The sequence below is a fragment of the Vipera berus genome (assembly GCF_964194415.1).
Source record: "Vipera berus genome assembly, chromosome: 2".
NCBI classification, from domain to species: domain Eukaryota; kingdom Metazoa; phylum Chordata; class Lepidosauria; order Squamata; family Viperidae; genus Vipera; species Vipera berus.
Window position 1 is genome coordinate 122552783 of NC_138203.1, and position 14220 is coordinate 122567002.

The 14220-nt window shown below is 41.6% G+C and overlaps 1 protein-coding gene across 16 annotated transcripts in view; it reads left to right on the forward strand.

The window, feature by feature from the left end:
• The window catches only part of ATP2B3 (ATPase plasma membrane Ca2+ transporting 3), a gene marked incomplete at both ends in the record, with an annotated part of 87938 nt that overhangs the window by 25603 nt on the left and 48115 nt on the right, over positions 1-14220 (forward strand). For 10 of the 16 annotated variants that reach the window (XM_081321600.1, XM_081321609.1, XM_081321611.1 and 7 more), the window contains 4 exons: positions 5978-6019; positions 9503-9667; positions 11819-12033; positions 13469-13711. In XM_081321600.1, coding sequence (XP_081177726.1) covers positions 5978-6019; positions 9503-9667; positions 11819-12033; positions 13469-13711 — 665 coding nt within the window. Of the gene's footprint in view, positions 1-5977; positions 6020-9462; positions 9668-11818; positions 12034-13468; positions 13712-14220 lie in introns of all 16 variants that reach the window. The other 6 variants (XM_081321610.1, XM_081321606.1, XM_081321614.1 and 3 more) reach the window with 3 other exon arrangements.

The window sequence follows — 14220 nt, forward strand, 5'->3', positions numbered from 1 at the left end:
AGAGTTCTTGTGTGTGAGTTGTGTAACCATGTAAATTTGCTTAACTAATAAATAGAATAATTTGTTCGCAGTCCCTGATGGTTTCTACAACACTTCCATATTTTTTTTTTACAAAAAGCCATTTATGTCAATCTAAAACTTCTGCTGGCTGAAGCATTGCCAATATCTCAGTCAAAAACTATGTTAGCCAATCACTGTCACCCAATAAAACTCACAATACTTTTTTAACAATCTCTCTCCATAATACGTTGGCTTCCTGTTTTATCATTTTACTACCTGCATGTCTTCCTAACATTCCCTATTGCCAGGTCATTGTCAGAAGATGCATATTATACTGTAGTGACTTTACTCTAGTTAGTTATTTATAAGTTAGCAGACATACCTTTGGTCAGAATCTGGACGTGAAATCATTTGTGAATCCTATCCTACGTACACTTTGCCTTTAGGTACCCACCACAGTCAATTTAAATACAATGGCAAATTGTCCCACTGTCATAATGCATTAATAATTAGCATAATGCATTAATTCAAGGGCTAAGTGACTGCATCCAAAATGATGCAATATCATCCATCGTTAACATCAGCCATGATGAGTGTTTAATGCCAGAATAATTATCCATTGTTTCACTAATATGTTAATAAATGTGGACTGAAGACTGACGTATTGGCTGTCTTGGAGGGCTCTGATGTTGAAACTAAGATATCTAAAGACGTATCTTTTTGAACAAGCTGGCCTGGCCTAATGGGAGGGGGTCGGGTTTTTATTACTTTTAAATGCGTTTTAATCTATCTAAGAGTTCTGGGCACTTGTTTAATCTTTTTTAATTTTTGTATTCTGTCTTTTTAACATGTATTGCCCTGTTCACCGCCTTGAGTCCTTCGGGAGAAGGGCGGTATACAAGTAAAATTAATAATAATAATAATAATAATAATAATAATAATAATAATAATAATAATAATAATAATAATAATAATAATAATAATAATAATAATATCATATATCTGGCAGAGCAGAAACCTCACTCCTGTTTTTCTCTGCATTTTTGACAGAGTAGGGAAATTGTTTATAATAGCATCATCTTAAGCAAAAGTAGAGTTGGAGATCATCAGCACACTGTTGACACCCACTTCAAAACTCCCCAGCAGTTTCATATGTTTGTATGGGATGGCTGTTTTCTCCCATGACCATTCTGGGCAAGAAAGATCTCAAAACAATACCCTTCAAACTCAGTTATGGTATCAAAAGTTGCTAAGAAATCCATGAGAATTGGCAGGATAGCACCTCCCCATCCAGCTTCTGCTTAAGGTCATCCCTAAGCCAGCAGAGTTTTTAGCAGTTGTTAGCTGAAGTTGGCCATCAGTTTAGTCATTGTCTGTGGCCATTCTCCTTACACTGTAGCCTACAAATTATCTATTAACAACTCAGCATCAGAGAAAACTAAGTAGAAATCAGCAATTATCCTAATTGATTGGTTCTGGCTCAACAATCTAAGCAAATGTCTTTACCAATAGTCTTCTCTTTTCCTATTATCTCCCGTCTCTCTCCACCGTTTTTTTTCTAGCCACCATGCATATTTCAATAAAAAAAAATCTCCTCCTCCTCCTCCTCCTCCTCCTCCTTCCTCTTGTCTCTGCTTCTGCTTCTTGTTTCTGCTTCTGCTGCTTCTGCTTCTCCTCCTCCTCCCCTTCCTCCTCCTCCTCCTCCTCCCCACTCCCTTCCCCCTCTCTCCTCCTCCTTCCTCCTTCTTCAAGTAAAAGTAGCTCTGCAGTATTTGGTGTTGGTTCATCTTGAAGGATGATACCTCTGTCATCTCAGAAACATCTCATCAGGAAAATCAAAAAAGAAAGTGAGAATTTTGGTCTATTTCTGAACATCAAAAAGACCAACCTCATGACCCCTGCAAAGAATGGAAACATCAAAATAAAAATTAACAGTGAGGAGATAGAATGCATGGAAAAATTCATTTTCCTAGGATTGCAGATCATTCAAAGCAGTGAATGCAGCCCAGAAATAAAAAGTCGGTTTGCACTGGGTCATGCAGCAATAATGTACTGTACATGAGCCGATTATGGAAAAGCAAGGACATCATCCTGGCAATGAAATGTACCTTAGTCCACTCTAATGTGTCCCCCATAGCTACCTATGGTTGTTAAACTTGGACCTGAAAAAGAGAAAGACAGGAAGAAAATCGATTCATTTGAGCTGTGGTGCTGGAGAAGGCTCCTGTGTATTCCTGGCATGGCAAGGATGACCAGCAAGCAAGTACTGGAGCACGTAACCCCAGACACGTCACTGGAAGACAAAAGTACAAAACTGTGCCTCACTTATTTTGTCCATGTCACATGGGGAAATTCACTGGAGAAAGCAGTTATGTTTGGAAGAGATAATGGTAAAAGAAAACCAGACCTTGCTGGCTGGATACTATCAAAGCTGACACAAGCCAGAGCACAGAACGACTCAAAGAAGTAGTGCTAGATCAGAAGATGTGGAGACCTGGCCCATAGAATTGCCAAGAGTCGGACATGACTGAATGGATAACATCAGCAGCAGCAGCAGCTTGAAGGGAGAATACTAGGGCCACTGGATAGAATATATCAGCACCTGCGCCATTTGTTGGAAGAATTGATCTGTGAATCTCCTTTCATACTTGCAGATGCCTATACTGTTGAGGCAGGAAGGTACCTTGGCACAAAGTGGGCAATGTTGTATTGCCCCAGAATACAACATTCCATGGCCAGGCCTGCCCCTCACAATAGCTGCCACTCCAGTTGTCATATTAATGTTGCTTCTGTCTTCCCTGAGTCCCACTAATTTTGGCCCCTGTTGTGCCTTCCCTTTCCAGCATCCTCTCTGTGCTGGATCCCTTCTTTCACTGATTCCCTTCTCAAGGCCAGATCAAAGGTTACCAGCATGGAGAGTATAGGAGATATGTGTGCACTGCTATATCTCTCAGTATCCAAATAATGCATAATCATCCACACAAGCCAGTTATGAGCATCCACAAGAACACAGGAAGAAACTTATTGGTTCATATCAAATACTCATGTAGTATAAAAAGGTAAAGGTTCCCCCGCACATGTGTGCTAGTCGTTTCCGACTCTAGGGGCTGGTGCTCATCTCCGTTTCAAAGCCGAAGAGCCAGCGCTTGTGCGAAGACATCTCCATGGTCATGTGGCCGGCATGACTAGACGCCAAAGGCGCACGGAACGCTGTTACCTTCCCACCGTGGTGGTCCCTATTTTTCTACTTGCATTTTTACGTGCTTTCGAACTGCTAGGTTGGCAGAAGCTGGGACGAGTAACAGGCGCTCACTCTGTTACACGGCACTCGGGATTTGACCCGCCAAACTGCCGACCATCTGGTCGACAAGCTCAGCGTCCTAACCCACTGAGCCACTGCGTCCCTTCATGTAGTATAGTCTCCCAGTATTCCAGGGAGATGACAAGCAGGAGCTGAAAGAAATACTCCTTGTTACCTCCTGACAGTGCTTTTTTTATAAAAGAAAAAGGTGCCGGAACTCACACATGTCCTACAACCCGCCTTGCCTACCCTACAAAGTTCCATCAAAAAAAGGTGCGTTCTATGAGAAAAAAAGCCCTGCCTCCTGAAAACCTAATTGCAAGCAAAACATTCCATCCCTGATGGAAATCTGTGCATGTTCTTGCATGTTCTTTTAATGATGGTTCTTCTACATAGAAAGGGATGCATTCATCAGGCATCACATATTTCACTTAAGTCTATAACAGTGACATGCACACCACCACTACAGTTGGGCAGCTGATAAATTTTAGTATAATTGTTGTTGAAAAGAAGGAAGTGGATAATTGATCTGGCAACACCAGGGAATATAGAACAGAAGGCAAAGAATTGGAGAAGATCACTAAGTATCAAAACTCAAAATTGAAAGATGATGACATAAACCAGCCAGTGGTTATTAGCACGCTGGGTGCATTCCAAAAAAATTTGGATGGCACTTAGAAAATCAGCACATTGACAACATTTCCATCTTTCAATAGTAAAAGGCCACACTGTTTAGATTCACACATAGAGTATGCTGTCACATTACGACATTCTGGGTTCTTGGGAAGAACCTGTTACATAAGAAGGCCAATACCAGCTAGGGAACTAGCAGCTGTGACTTTACATTATTGTGAACAGATAATAATAATAATAATAGGCAATAGGTGGAGGAAAATATCAAATCCAGTCTAAGTATCTAGCTGGCTTTCTGGACAACCATAATAATGCATTTTGGACTCAACCCAGCTCCTGCTGTTCCTCTCAGTAATTATCTGGACTTGTCTGCTCATTCTACAGGTTGTTTTTATAGTCTTCCCTGAGTTTTAATCCTAACCATCACCGGGAGGGTACAATAAATTACAGGTGCTGCTTATACAACACTAAAAAAGAGAAAGAGTTTCACTTCTTCTGGATAAAGGGAAAATAAATGTATAATATATCTCGTATTCTAACAGTTGATGAAGAACTTCAAGAAATGTGTTCACTCTTCTTTTTTGGCCTGTTAAAATAAACTCAGGCTGAACAGCTTTTCTAGGACAGGATCCATTCCAATAAACACCCATCTTCTAGAAAGTGGGACATCTGGTACCTTAGAGCAGGAAGCCAATAAGTGTGTTGTGATTCAGGGTCAGCCTGTGGGTTCGGCAGTTGGGTCGGATGACTCAGAGGAGGAGGAAGGGGGTGTTGAAGAGCTTGCTGATGATGGCTTTGAGGCTCCGCAGAGCCCTCAGCCAGGCCCCTCCCACCTGGTCACGACGGAGACCCAGCTGTGTGAGCCTGACAGCATGGATGAAGATGACCCACAGCTGGCCCTGTTCAAGGACGCCCGACGCAGGAGGCAGTCAATCAGGAGTAAACAGAGGAAGGCAATGGGGCACCTCGGAAGGAGGCAGAGGGAAGCCACGCCCTGAACTGTATAAAAGGGGAATGCGTGGGAGGGCTGGTTTGCTGAAGGCAACCGCTTGAATAGCTCCTGTTTCATGGTTCGTGTCTTGTTTGCTTTTGTATCCATAAATTTGGTAGGCTTAGTTCCAGCCTCTTGCCTTCTTGTAAAAGGGGTTGTCCCTGCCTTTTCTGCAGGGCCGGTAGCAGGCTGGTACAGAACAAAGTGCATCAAGGATGAGGAGACCAGGCCTTCTCTTGTTCTGGGCAAAAAGAGGTCAAAGAAGAGAGTGAGAAGCAACAAGGCAGAGAGATGGAGACAATCAGATATTTTGTAGTGATGCTGTCACTACATGGTCAGCTGTGATTTATGAAGAAGACTTCTATCATCTTTTTAAAAGTCATGCTGGGACAACCTTGCTTGGCTTAGTTTTGTCAAGGAGAACATTCTTTGGTAGAAAAGCTGTTTCTTCTTCTTCTTTTTTAGTACATTCCACTTTAAACACCAATAGATCTCTCTATGTTCATTGCTATATTTACATTTCTCCCAGTTCTGCAAATCCTATACTATGTTTTCACTTAGCCTGTTTGAGCATCTTATCCTTGAAATCAGTTGAGATTCCACCCTTTTTCTTTTTTTTACAGGAACTTAAAATTATCCCCACTCTTTTCAATAGATATAGTTCAGTCCGACAAAGCAGTAGATTAAAGACACCAGATTAGGCTCATTTCTTCTAGTTACAGCTATATGTTGCTTGCGCCTGCACTAATGATCCTCAGCCATGTGTTCTCCAAATGTGGGACTACAATCCCTGCCCTATCCATCCAGCCATTGGCTGTTGGTTTACAATAATGGAAGCTGCAAACCAATATAATTGGTGGCGATCAGATTGGAAAAGATTGACCATAACCTACAGGGCATAGTGGGAGGAGCTTTATCATGATCCAGGCTCTGCATAGTATGTATGTGTGTTTGAGTGTGTGTGTTTGTGTGTGCGTGTGTGCACGTTGTACTGGTGCTGTGTTGTCTGTTCTCAAGTGTCCTGTGTTTGTCGTTCCCTTTTTCTGTTGTAGGGAAGCAGCAGGATGGGGCAGTGGAGAATAATCAAAACAAAGGTAAATCTTTCCCCATCGTATCTCCTGAGTGCCTACATTTAGTTGGAGGTGCCAGCAATATCAGAAAGACATAACATTCTCCAGAGCTTGATAGTCTACCTCAATATTTTTTTAGTTATACCATAAGGAATGTCGGCTGATGGCCCCCAGGGGGAGGGCATTCTCAGTGGGTGCGCCAGCCCTCTGGAACTGCTTGCCTACCGAAATCCGGATGGCCCCCGACCTCCGCACCTTCCGGCGCGATTTAAAAACTTACCTGTTCCAGCAGTCCGGCCTGGCCTGATAGCTCTTGGGGTCTCAGTTGTTTTTACTATTGTTTTTCTCTATTGTTCAATCTGTATACCTACCTTACTCTGTACACCGCCCTGAGTCCCTCGGGAGAAGGGCGGTATATAAAAACAAACAAATAAATAAATAAATAAATAAATAAAATAAAACATTTTCTCCAATAGTAACAAGACTAGACTTGATGATCTGAGATCAAGATATTTAGAGCTTGTCTATTTATTTATTTTGTTTATATTTCCTGTTTTTTATTTTGCAAATTGTTTCATGGCCTATTAAGCATCTATATATTCCACAACAAACTCTATTTCTCCAAGATTATAGCCCTGAAGATGTTACCTAGATGGATTATAAAAGTCTGCACATGGAAAATGAAACTCAGAGAACCTCTACAACCCATTAGTTAATTAAATGCTATCAAGTTCAGTTCATTTCCTAGGAACTGTAGGAATAAATATGTATCATTTTGACCTGTCTTTTAGCTCTTCCAAGAACATGTCAATCATCCAGTACTAGGACCAAACAAAATACAGCAAACTAGCTTTTATTTAGGGTCATAATATATAGTTAACTTCAGGTGTTTGAATTACATCTTTAGAGGGTGCTGTTGAACCCTAGGATTCTAGGGCATAGTAGCAATTGATATTTGATTGACTGTGAATTTAGTCTTCAGATTTAAATAAAACACTTCTGGTTAAGCAAAGCACAGAAATTTTAAAAAGAAAAAGAAACATGGTGGATGTTGAGGTTTTGAAGTGGAAATTGATATTGAATAATGCACTTAGGTTAGATTAGTAGATAAGACCTCAATGCATCCTATTCTTTTCAGCCACTGGTCATGCTCACCATAGCTAATAAAGACTGGATTTCAACATCTGGATGCCCACATCCCCACTTGATCTAACATACAGAGTTTAATAAGAGACCTCACTTAAACCTGGATTTTCTAGCAGTTTACAACCTAGAACTAGAGTCATGCAAATGTTTTAGTCAGATTCTATTTTCTCTTCATTTCCAAGCTAAAAGAAATCTGGTTCCATCTACCAGACAATAAAAGAGTTGCTTTGATTAACCAACATTCTCTGTAATATCAGCAGAAAAACAGGATATATGCTATTAAGATGCTATACTAGATGCTATACTATATTATATTTGCTGGACTTTGAACTGCATGTTGAACTTTTTCAACATTGAGCCTTTTTGGCAGTAGGCCTGTCAAAAGAGCTTCTTTCCAAGGAAGAATAAAATGCAATATGACTGTTTGAAAAAATAAGCATCTTGTGCAAAACACAGTGTTAGCAAAACTCCTGTTAAAGCATTGGAAAGTAATGGCTATTCAGCCTTAAAAGAGATGAGTGTCTTCTTCAATATATGTTTGTATATTGTATTTCTCTAGGTTCAGTAAGCATTGAATGAATCAGAGAACAGTATGTCCCACCTGAGATGCAAAATTTCTGGACCTATCATGAAAATAAGTTTTGTTCGTCCATGGCAGCTGAATGGCTTTTCTGTAACGGGTCCTAATGTTTGTTGAAAATCTCTTTTTCTCTCTCTGGAACTTACATTTCTAGAGCTCACTGGGAAAATCATTGCAGTTAAAACAAGCTAAGTTGGTTATAAAGATGTGTTCTATATATTGGAAGAATTTCCATGAAAAGAATGCATGGGAATGATGTCCCAAAGGCACTTTTTCAAGAGGCATCAGGATTTATTTATTTTTTTGCTTTCTCTTGAAGACATTTCATTTCTCATCCAAGACGTTTCTTCAGTTCTGACTGAAATCAGAACTGAAGAAGCTTCTTGGAAGAGAAGTGAAATGTCTTCAAGGAAAAATAAAGAAAGTCCAGTTGCCTCTTGGAAAAGCATCTTTGGGACAACCATGACCTGGATGACTGAGAATCTCCATAGACATGGGAAGGATGGCACTTTTGTTTGATAACTGCTATGTGCATGGGTGTAGGTGAAATAGAGGAAGAGCAGTGGTTTAATTAAAGGTAAAGGTAAAGGTTCCCCCGCACATGCGTGCTAGTCGTTTCCGACTCTAGGGGCCGGTGCTCATCTCCGTTTCAAAGCCGAAGAGCCAGCGCTTGTCCGAGGACGTCTCCGTGGTCATGTGGCCGGCATGACTAGACGCCAAAGGCGCACGGAACGCTGTTACCTTCCCACCGTAGTGGTCCCTATTTTTCTACTTGCATTTTACGTGCTTTCGAACTGCTAGGTTGGCAGAAGCTGGGACGAGTAACAGGTGCTCACTCTGTTACGCGGCACTCGGGATTCGACCCGCCAAACTGCCGACCTTCTGATCGACAAGCTCAGTGTCCTAACCCACTGAGCCACCGCGTCCCTTAGTGGTTTAATTACTGATAGTTAAATAAGCCATGGTGATTTAGTCCACAGGTTATAAGTCAAAACCAAATAAAGTCATAACTCATTTGTAGTGTATAAATCCAGGTCACTCTTAATATTAGCAATCAAAATATATTTTACAATAACACCATTTCCCTTAAACAAGTTGCTACATTCAGAAAAAAAAACACAGAATAGAAAAACACAGCACTATTATAATGATGTATGATGTTGCCTGGGAACACAACTTTATAAAAATCCAGGAATGAATCATGCAACTTGCAGTAAAAAGTAATTTTGAAAAATTACTGCAGCCCTAACATTGGACAAATTCTCCTTTACCCAATATATCCATTTTGATTATGGCAATAGTTGCAAAATTGCAAAAAGAACAGCAACTTATTATGGCCTTGCTTTTATGCCTTTAATAGAAGACTGAGTTCAAACCTCTTGCTAAGTCCTAAGTTTTAAAAAAAAGTACTTTGTTCACTGAGTTACAATTGGCTGGATTCACATTTCACTTTAAACCATAAACCATGGTTTATAAACTGCTACTGGTATGTCTAGTTTCACGTATCTTGCTAACCCAAAATTGAGCATCATAGTGGCTTCGTACAAAACATAAATTCAGTTACAGGCAATGAGCAAGTTTTTTTTATGGAGATAAATATACTAGGAAATATCTGCCTTATTTTATTTTTATTTTTTTGTAGCATACCAGGATGTTGTTTATAAACTGGATGAAGAAAAGTAAAACGCACAGACACAAACAGAAGGGCAAGCATAGTAGCAGAATGATAATAAAGAGTCAGCAATTCTGGCGAAACCATATTTGCTTCTTTCTCTCTGCAGCCAAAAAACAGGACGGGGCAGTTGCCATGGAGATGCAGCCCCTGAAAAGTGCCGAGGGTGGTGAGATGGAAGAGCGAGAGAAGAAGAAGACCAGTGTGCCCAAAAAAGAGAAATCTGTCTTGCAGGGGAAGCTCACCAAACTGGCTGTTCAAATTGGGAAAGCAGGTATGAGGGCAGTGAGGGGAGCAGCTGCATTGCAGCAATGGTGGACACTTCCCTTTGGAAAGGGAAGTGAGCTTGGAAGCACCATTGCTAATAAATGAATGAATGAATATCCTTGGCTGGGAGAAGGCCAGCTATGCAATGTGTATGAATCAGGCAAGGATTTTCATTGATTCCATATCAATTATTTCTCCATTGTTACTCCTTGTCAATGTTCTAATTCGGTTTTAACAGTTTTAGAGGGATAATAATAATAATAATAAACCTTTATTGTCAAAGTACAACATGTGTACATTGAGATTAGCTGAGCCTCCCCCCGTGCTCTCTCCCCCCAACACACAGTGACAACAAACCCTCCATCTGTTGTGATTCAGGGTCAGCCTGTGGGTTCGGCAGTTGGGTTGGACGACTCAGAGGAAGAGGGGGGTGTTGAAGAGCTTGCTGAGGGGGTTGGAGAGCTTCCTGATGAGAGCCCTCAGCCAGGCCCCTCCCACCTGGTCACGACGGAGACCCAGCTGTGTGAGCCTGACAGCGTGGATGAAGATGACCCACAGCTGGCCCTGTTCAAGGACACCCGACGCAGGAGGCAGTCAATCAGGAGTAAACAGAGGAAGGCAATGGGGCACCTCAGAAGGAGGCAGAGAGAAGCCACGCCCTGAACTGTATAAAAGGGGAATGGGTGGGAGGGCTGGTTTGCTGAAGGCAACCGCTTGAATAGTTCCTGTTTCATAGCTCCTGTTTCATGGTTCGTGTCTTGTTTTGCTCTGTTTTATGTTAATAAATTTGGCAGGCTTAATTCCAGCCTCTTGCCATTTGTAAAGGGGTCGTCCCTACCTTTTCTGCAGGGCCGGTAGCAGGCTGGTACAGAACACCATCCCACCACACTATGTGAACCAACTACACCACACACCGGCCTCCCAAGACAATTCTGCATAAGATTATGTCCCATTTAAAAGCCTAACAGCCCACGGATAAAAGCTATTTTTCAGCCTGTTGGTACGGCTGGCTATATTCCTATATCTCCTACCAGAGATGAACTAACCCTGACATTGAAAGCATACTTGGGGTCATGGGAAACCTAATTCATCCTTCTCTCTGCCTTTCAAGAGAAGCGTACAGTACACGAAGACTCAGCCATGCCTTAGTCCTTATGAAAGACAGAACTACTAAGTTATAGTTAAGGCAGCTCAGCTAAGAAGCTGTAATATCAAACAAATAAGGCTATCGTGTAAAGGTGACGTATTTATCTGAATGCTGATTCTTTGTATTTGCCATGTATCTGTTTCATTAGTGTATTTAATCTATTTTTTGTTTAGTATTTTATCCTATTTTATTTTACTTGATACCACTGTAAGACTAATCAATTAATAAACTATTTATTAAACGTAAGTCTTTGCACTCAGGAAGATAGAGTGTCTAAATTCATAGTGTTTGGTCGATCATTTTCTGCCGATTAAACTGGAACTTTTGATGCCCAAAGGCTTTGTACCCAGTTTCCCATTATTTATGGTATTAAAAGCCACCTGCTCTTAAATAGGTCTGTCCCTATAGTAGGGAGCAGGGGAGGAAATCCCCTTAAAACCTGGTCCTTTGGTGGAATCAACCTTGTCAAGGTGCCGAGCAGATGCTGCCGAGAAGCTGAATTTCCCATCTCTATGGGATGGAAACAGACACAATGTTATAATGTTACCATGAATCTCTAGTACTCCCTTAGGTTCACATTACAAATATAGTAGAAAGGGGATGAGATTGCTCCTCTTTTCTCTACATACTTGCTTTGTTTCTTTGAGTAGCCTCCCTCAATCGATTGTCCTAAAGATTGAACTTCTTTAACAGGTTTCATTCCTATTCTAGAGACATATGTTGGTGAAAAGAGATATAATCCCGAGGCCATCAGCCTGGAGAAGGCTGTTTAGATAGCAACAACATCAGTTCACATTTTAACAATGAAAATTTGTGGAATTGACCGAGCCTTGTGCCAAAAGCCCTTTGGGGACTTTTCTTCTCACATTCTGGCTTTTAATACAAAATGTTCTCAAGATGCAAGCTTATTTGCAGGGTGTGTGATTTCACAGATTCAGGTCTTGCTGTCACCTCTGACTGTCTCTTTTCTTCTTCTTCTTCTTCTTTTTTAATTTCGTCCAATCCTGCTAGGGCTGGTGATGTCAGCTATCACAGTCATTATCCTCGTCCTGTATTTCATCATTCAAACCTTTGTTATTGATGGAAAGACGTGGCTGGCCGAGTGCACTCCTGTTTACGTGCAATACTTCGTCAAGTTCTTTATTATCGGGGTCACCGTCCTGGTGGTGGCTGTGCCCGAAGGCTTGCCACTGGCTGTCACTATCTCTTTGGCCTACTCTGTCAAGGTGAGCATTATGTCCTGAGTGCCTTCACTGGTGTTCTCTAAAATACACGGCTGGACCCTTGGCTATGCTCTTGGTGTCATCTATTCCCATAAATGCACTCTGATGGCCATCCCCCTTTGAAGCTCTGATGCAAGTTAACCTAGCAGGAAAATCTAAGAAGATTTGCAGACTAGATCACAAGGCAGATCATCATCCATCACCTTGAAAATGATGCACTCATGATTAAGAATCAGCATGCATTTGTCAAGAGCTATTTTCACCAGATTACTGGTTAATTCATTTTCTAAATCAATAATTTCCTTAATAAATTATAGGAATACCAACTTTTGAAGAAGTATCCATGGTTCAATGATCAGCAAGCTACTTTAAGCATGGGTGAAATAGGATAATTAGGTAGATTGTCATTAATGGTTAGCTCTCTATTGGATTCTGATCCAACTGGAATAAGATATCATTCCTGGATCTTATGATCTTTAATTTTTGGATTCATAAGTGGGATGGAAAGGCTAAACGGATGCTTATCAAATGTGCAGAGGAGACAAAAGTTTCAGGGATGCCCAACATTTACAGAACAGAAATAATATTCAAATAAAACAAAATTATCTTGATAGGTTGTAGAAATGAACGTGACAGCATGAAGTGTAACAGAGCAAATTGGAAAATTCTTCAGGAAGGAAACAATAATCAGTCATCCAGATACAGAATGGGCTGTGAAAAAGATCTTTGACTTAGAGGAATTTTATTTTTATTTTTTATTTAGGGCAGACATGTCAAACACAAGGCCCGGGGGCCGGATCCGGCCCGCAAAGTGGTTTCATGTGGCCCACGAAGCCATCCTGGAAACAGTGAGGGAACGGCCCCCGCTGCCTTGGCCCTGGCCCAGAGACCCTCCTTCTGTCAGAGACCCTCAGATCTGTCCCACTCCTGTCCAGGCCCCCATAGGCACCCTTGAAGCCAATGATGTAGAGCTGGCCACGCCCACCCAGTAGGCCATACGCACTCTAGCCACGCCCACCCAGTAGGCCACGCCCACCCGGCCCCTTGAGGGCAACCACAATGCTGATGCGGCCCTCAATGAAATTGAGTTTGACACCCCTGATTTAGGGTATGGCATCTACAGAAGTCAAGCGTCTTAGAAGAGTTGATTACCAACTGAATATAACAACGTGAAGTGGCTGCCCAAGAGTACAAATGTATATTTTGGCACTTAGAGAGGATCAGGATTTTCAAGGGGGGCTCTGAATACACTAGGAATTTTGTCCTTTAAATCCTCCAATCCTCCCCCCAAAAAAGACTCAAAACTTGCCCTCGTCTATTCTTGGAACACTATAGGAATGCAAGTGGGTGGGATGCTGGGCCCTAATTTGCTCAATCTTCTCCTTTGGAGAAAAATATGTATAAACTGAAATGTTTGAATCTCTTTTCTTGACTACAGAAAATGATGAAAGACAACAACCTGGTCCGGCATTTGGACGCCTGTGAGACAATGGGCAATGCCACAGCCATCTGCTCGGACAAGACAGGGACCCTTACCACCAATCGCATGACAGTTGTGCAGTCCTACATGGGTGACACTCACTACAGGGAGACACCTGATCCCAGGAGCCTGACATCCAAGACACTGGATCTGCTGGTGCATGCCATTGCCATCAACAGTGCCTATACCACCAAGATACTAGTGAGTAGCAGCCCCTTTGGGGGAGATTCCTTCCTAAGGCTACATTGGGCTAGAAATGCAGTACTATTATGTAACTAGGGAATCTATGGTCCTCAAGATGCTATCGACCTATAACTCCCATTATTATTACCAATGTTGGCTGCAGTCTTGGGAAACGTAGCTGCCTGTGAAATAAATCAGCACATGATAAGCAGGCTAAAGATGTTCAAAAAAATAAGGGTGATATGGGAAGGGGCTAAGACTAACATCTAACATTGGTGTAAAACTAGCTCTGTAATTTGACTTGAAGTGATATTTAAGTTGGGAACAATTAGCAATAAATAAAAAATGCAGACATGAAGAAGAGCTAAAATCCCCAACAGCTGGAATGCTAAGAAGCTGTGCTCTAAGTTTCTGTAGAAAAGCCCAGGTGGAGGAAGATGGTCTCTGGTTAATATTTTGAATGGCAAGCAGGAAAACAGGTGGAGTCGCAGAGAGATGGAACTCACAGAAGAGGGCAGGTTTCTTAA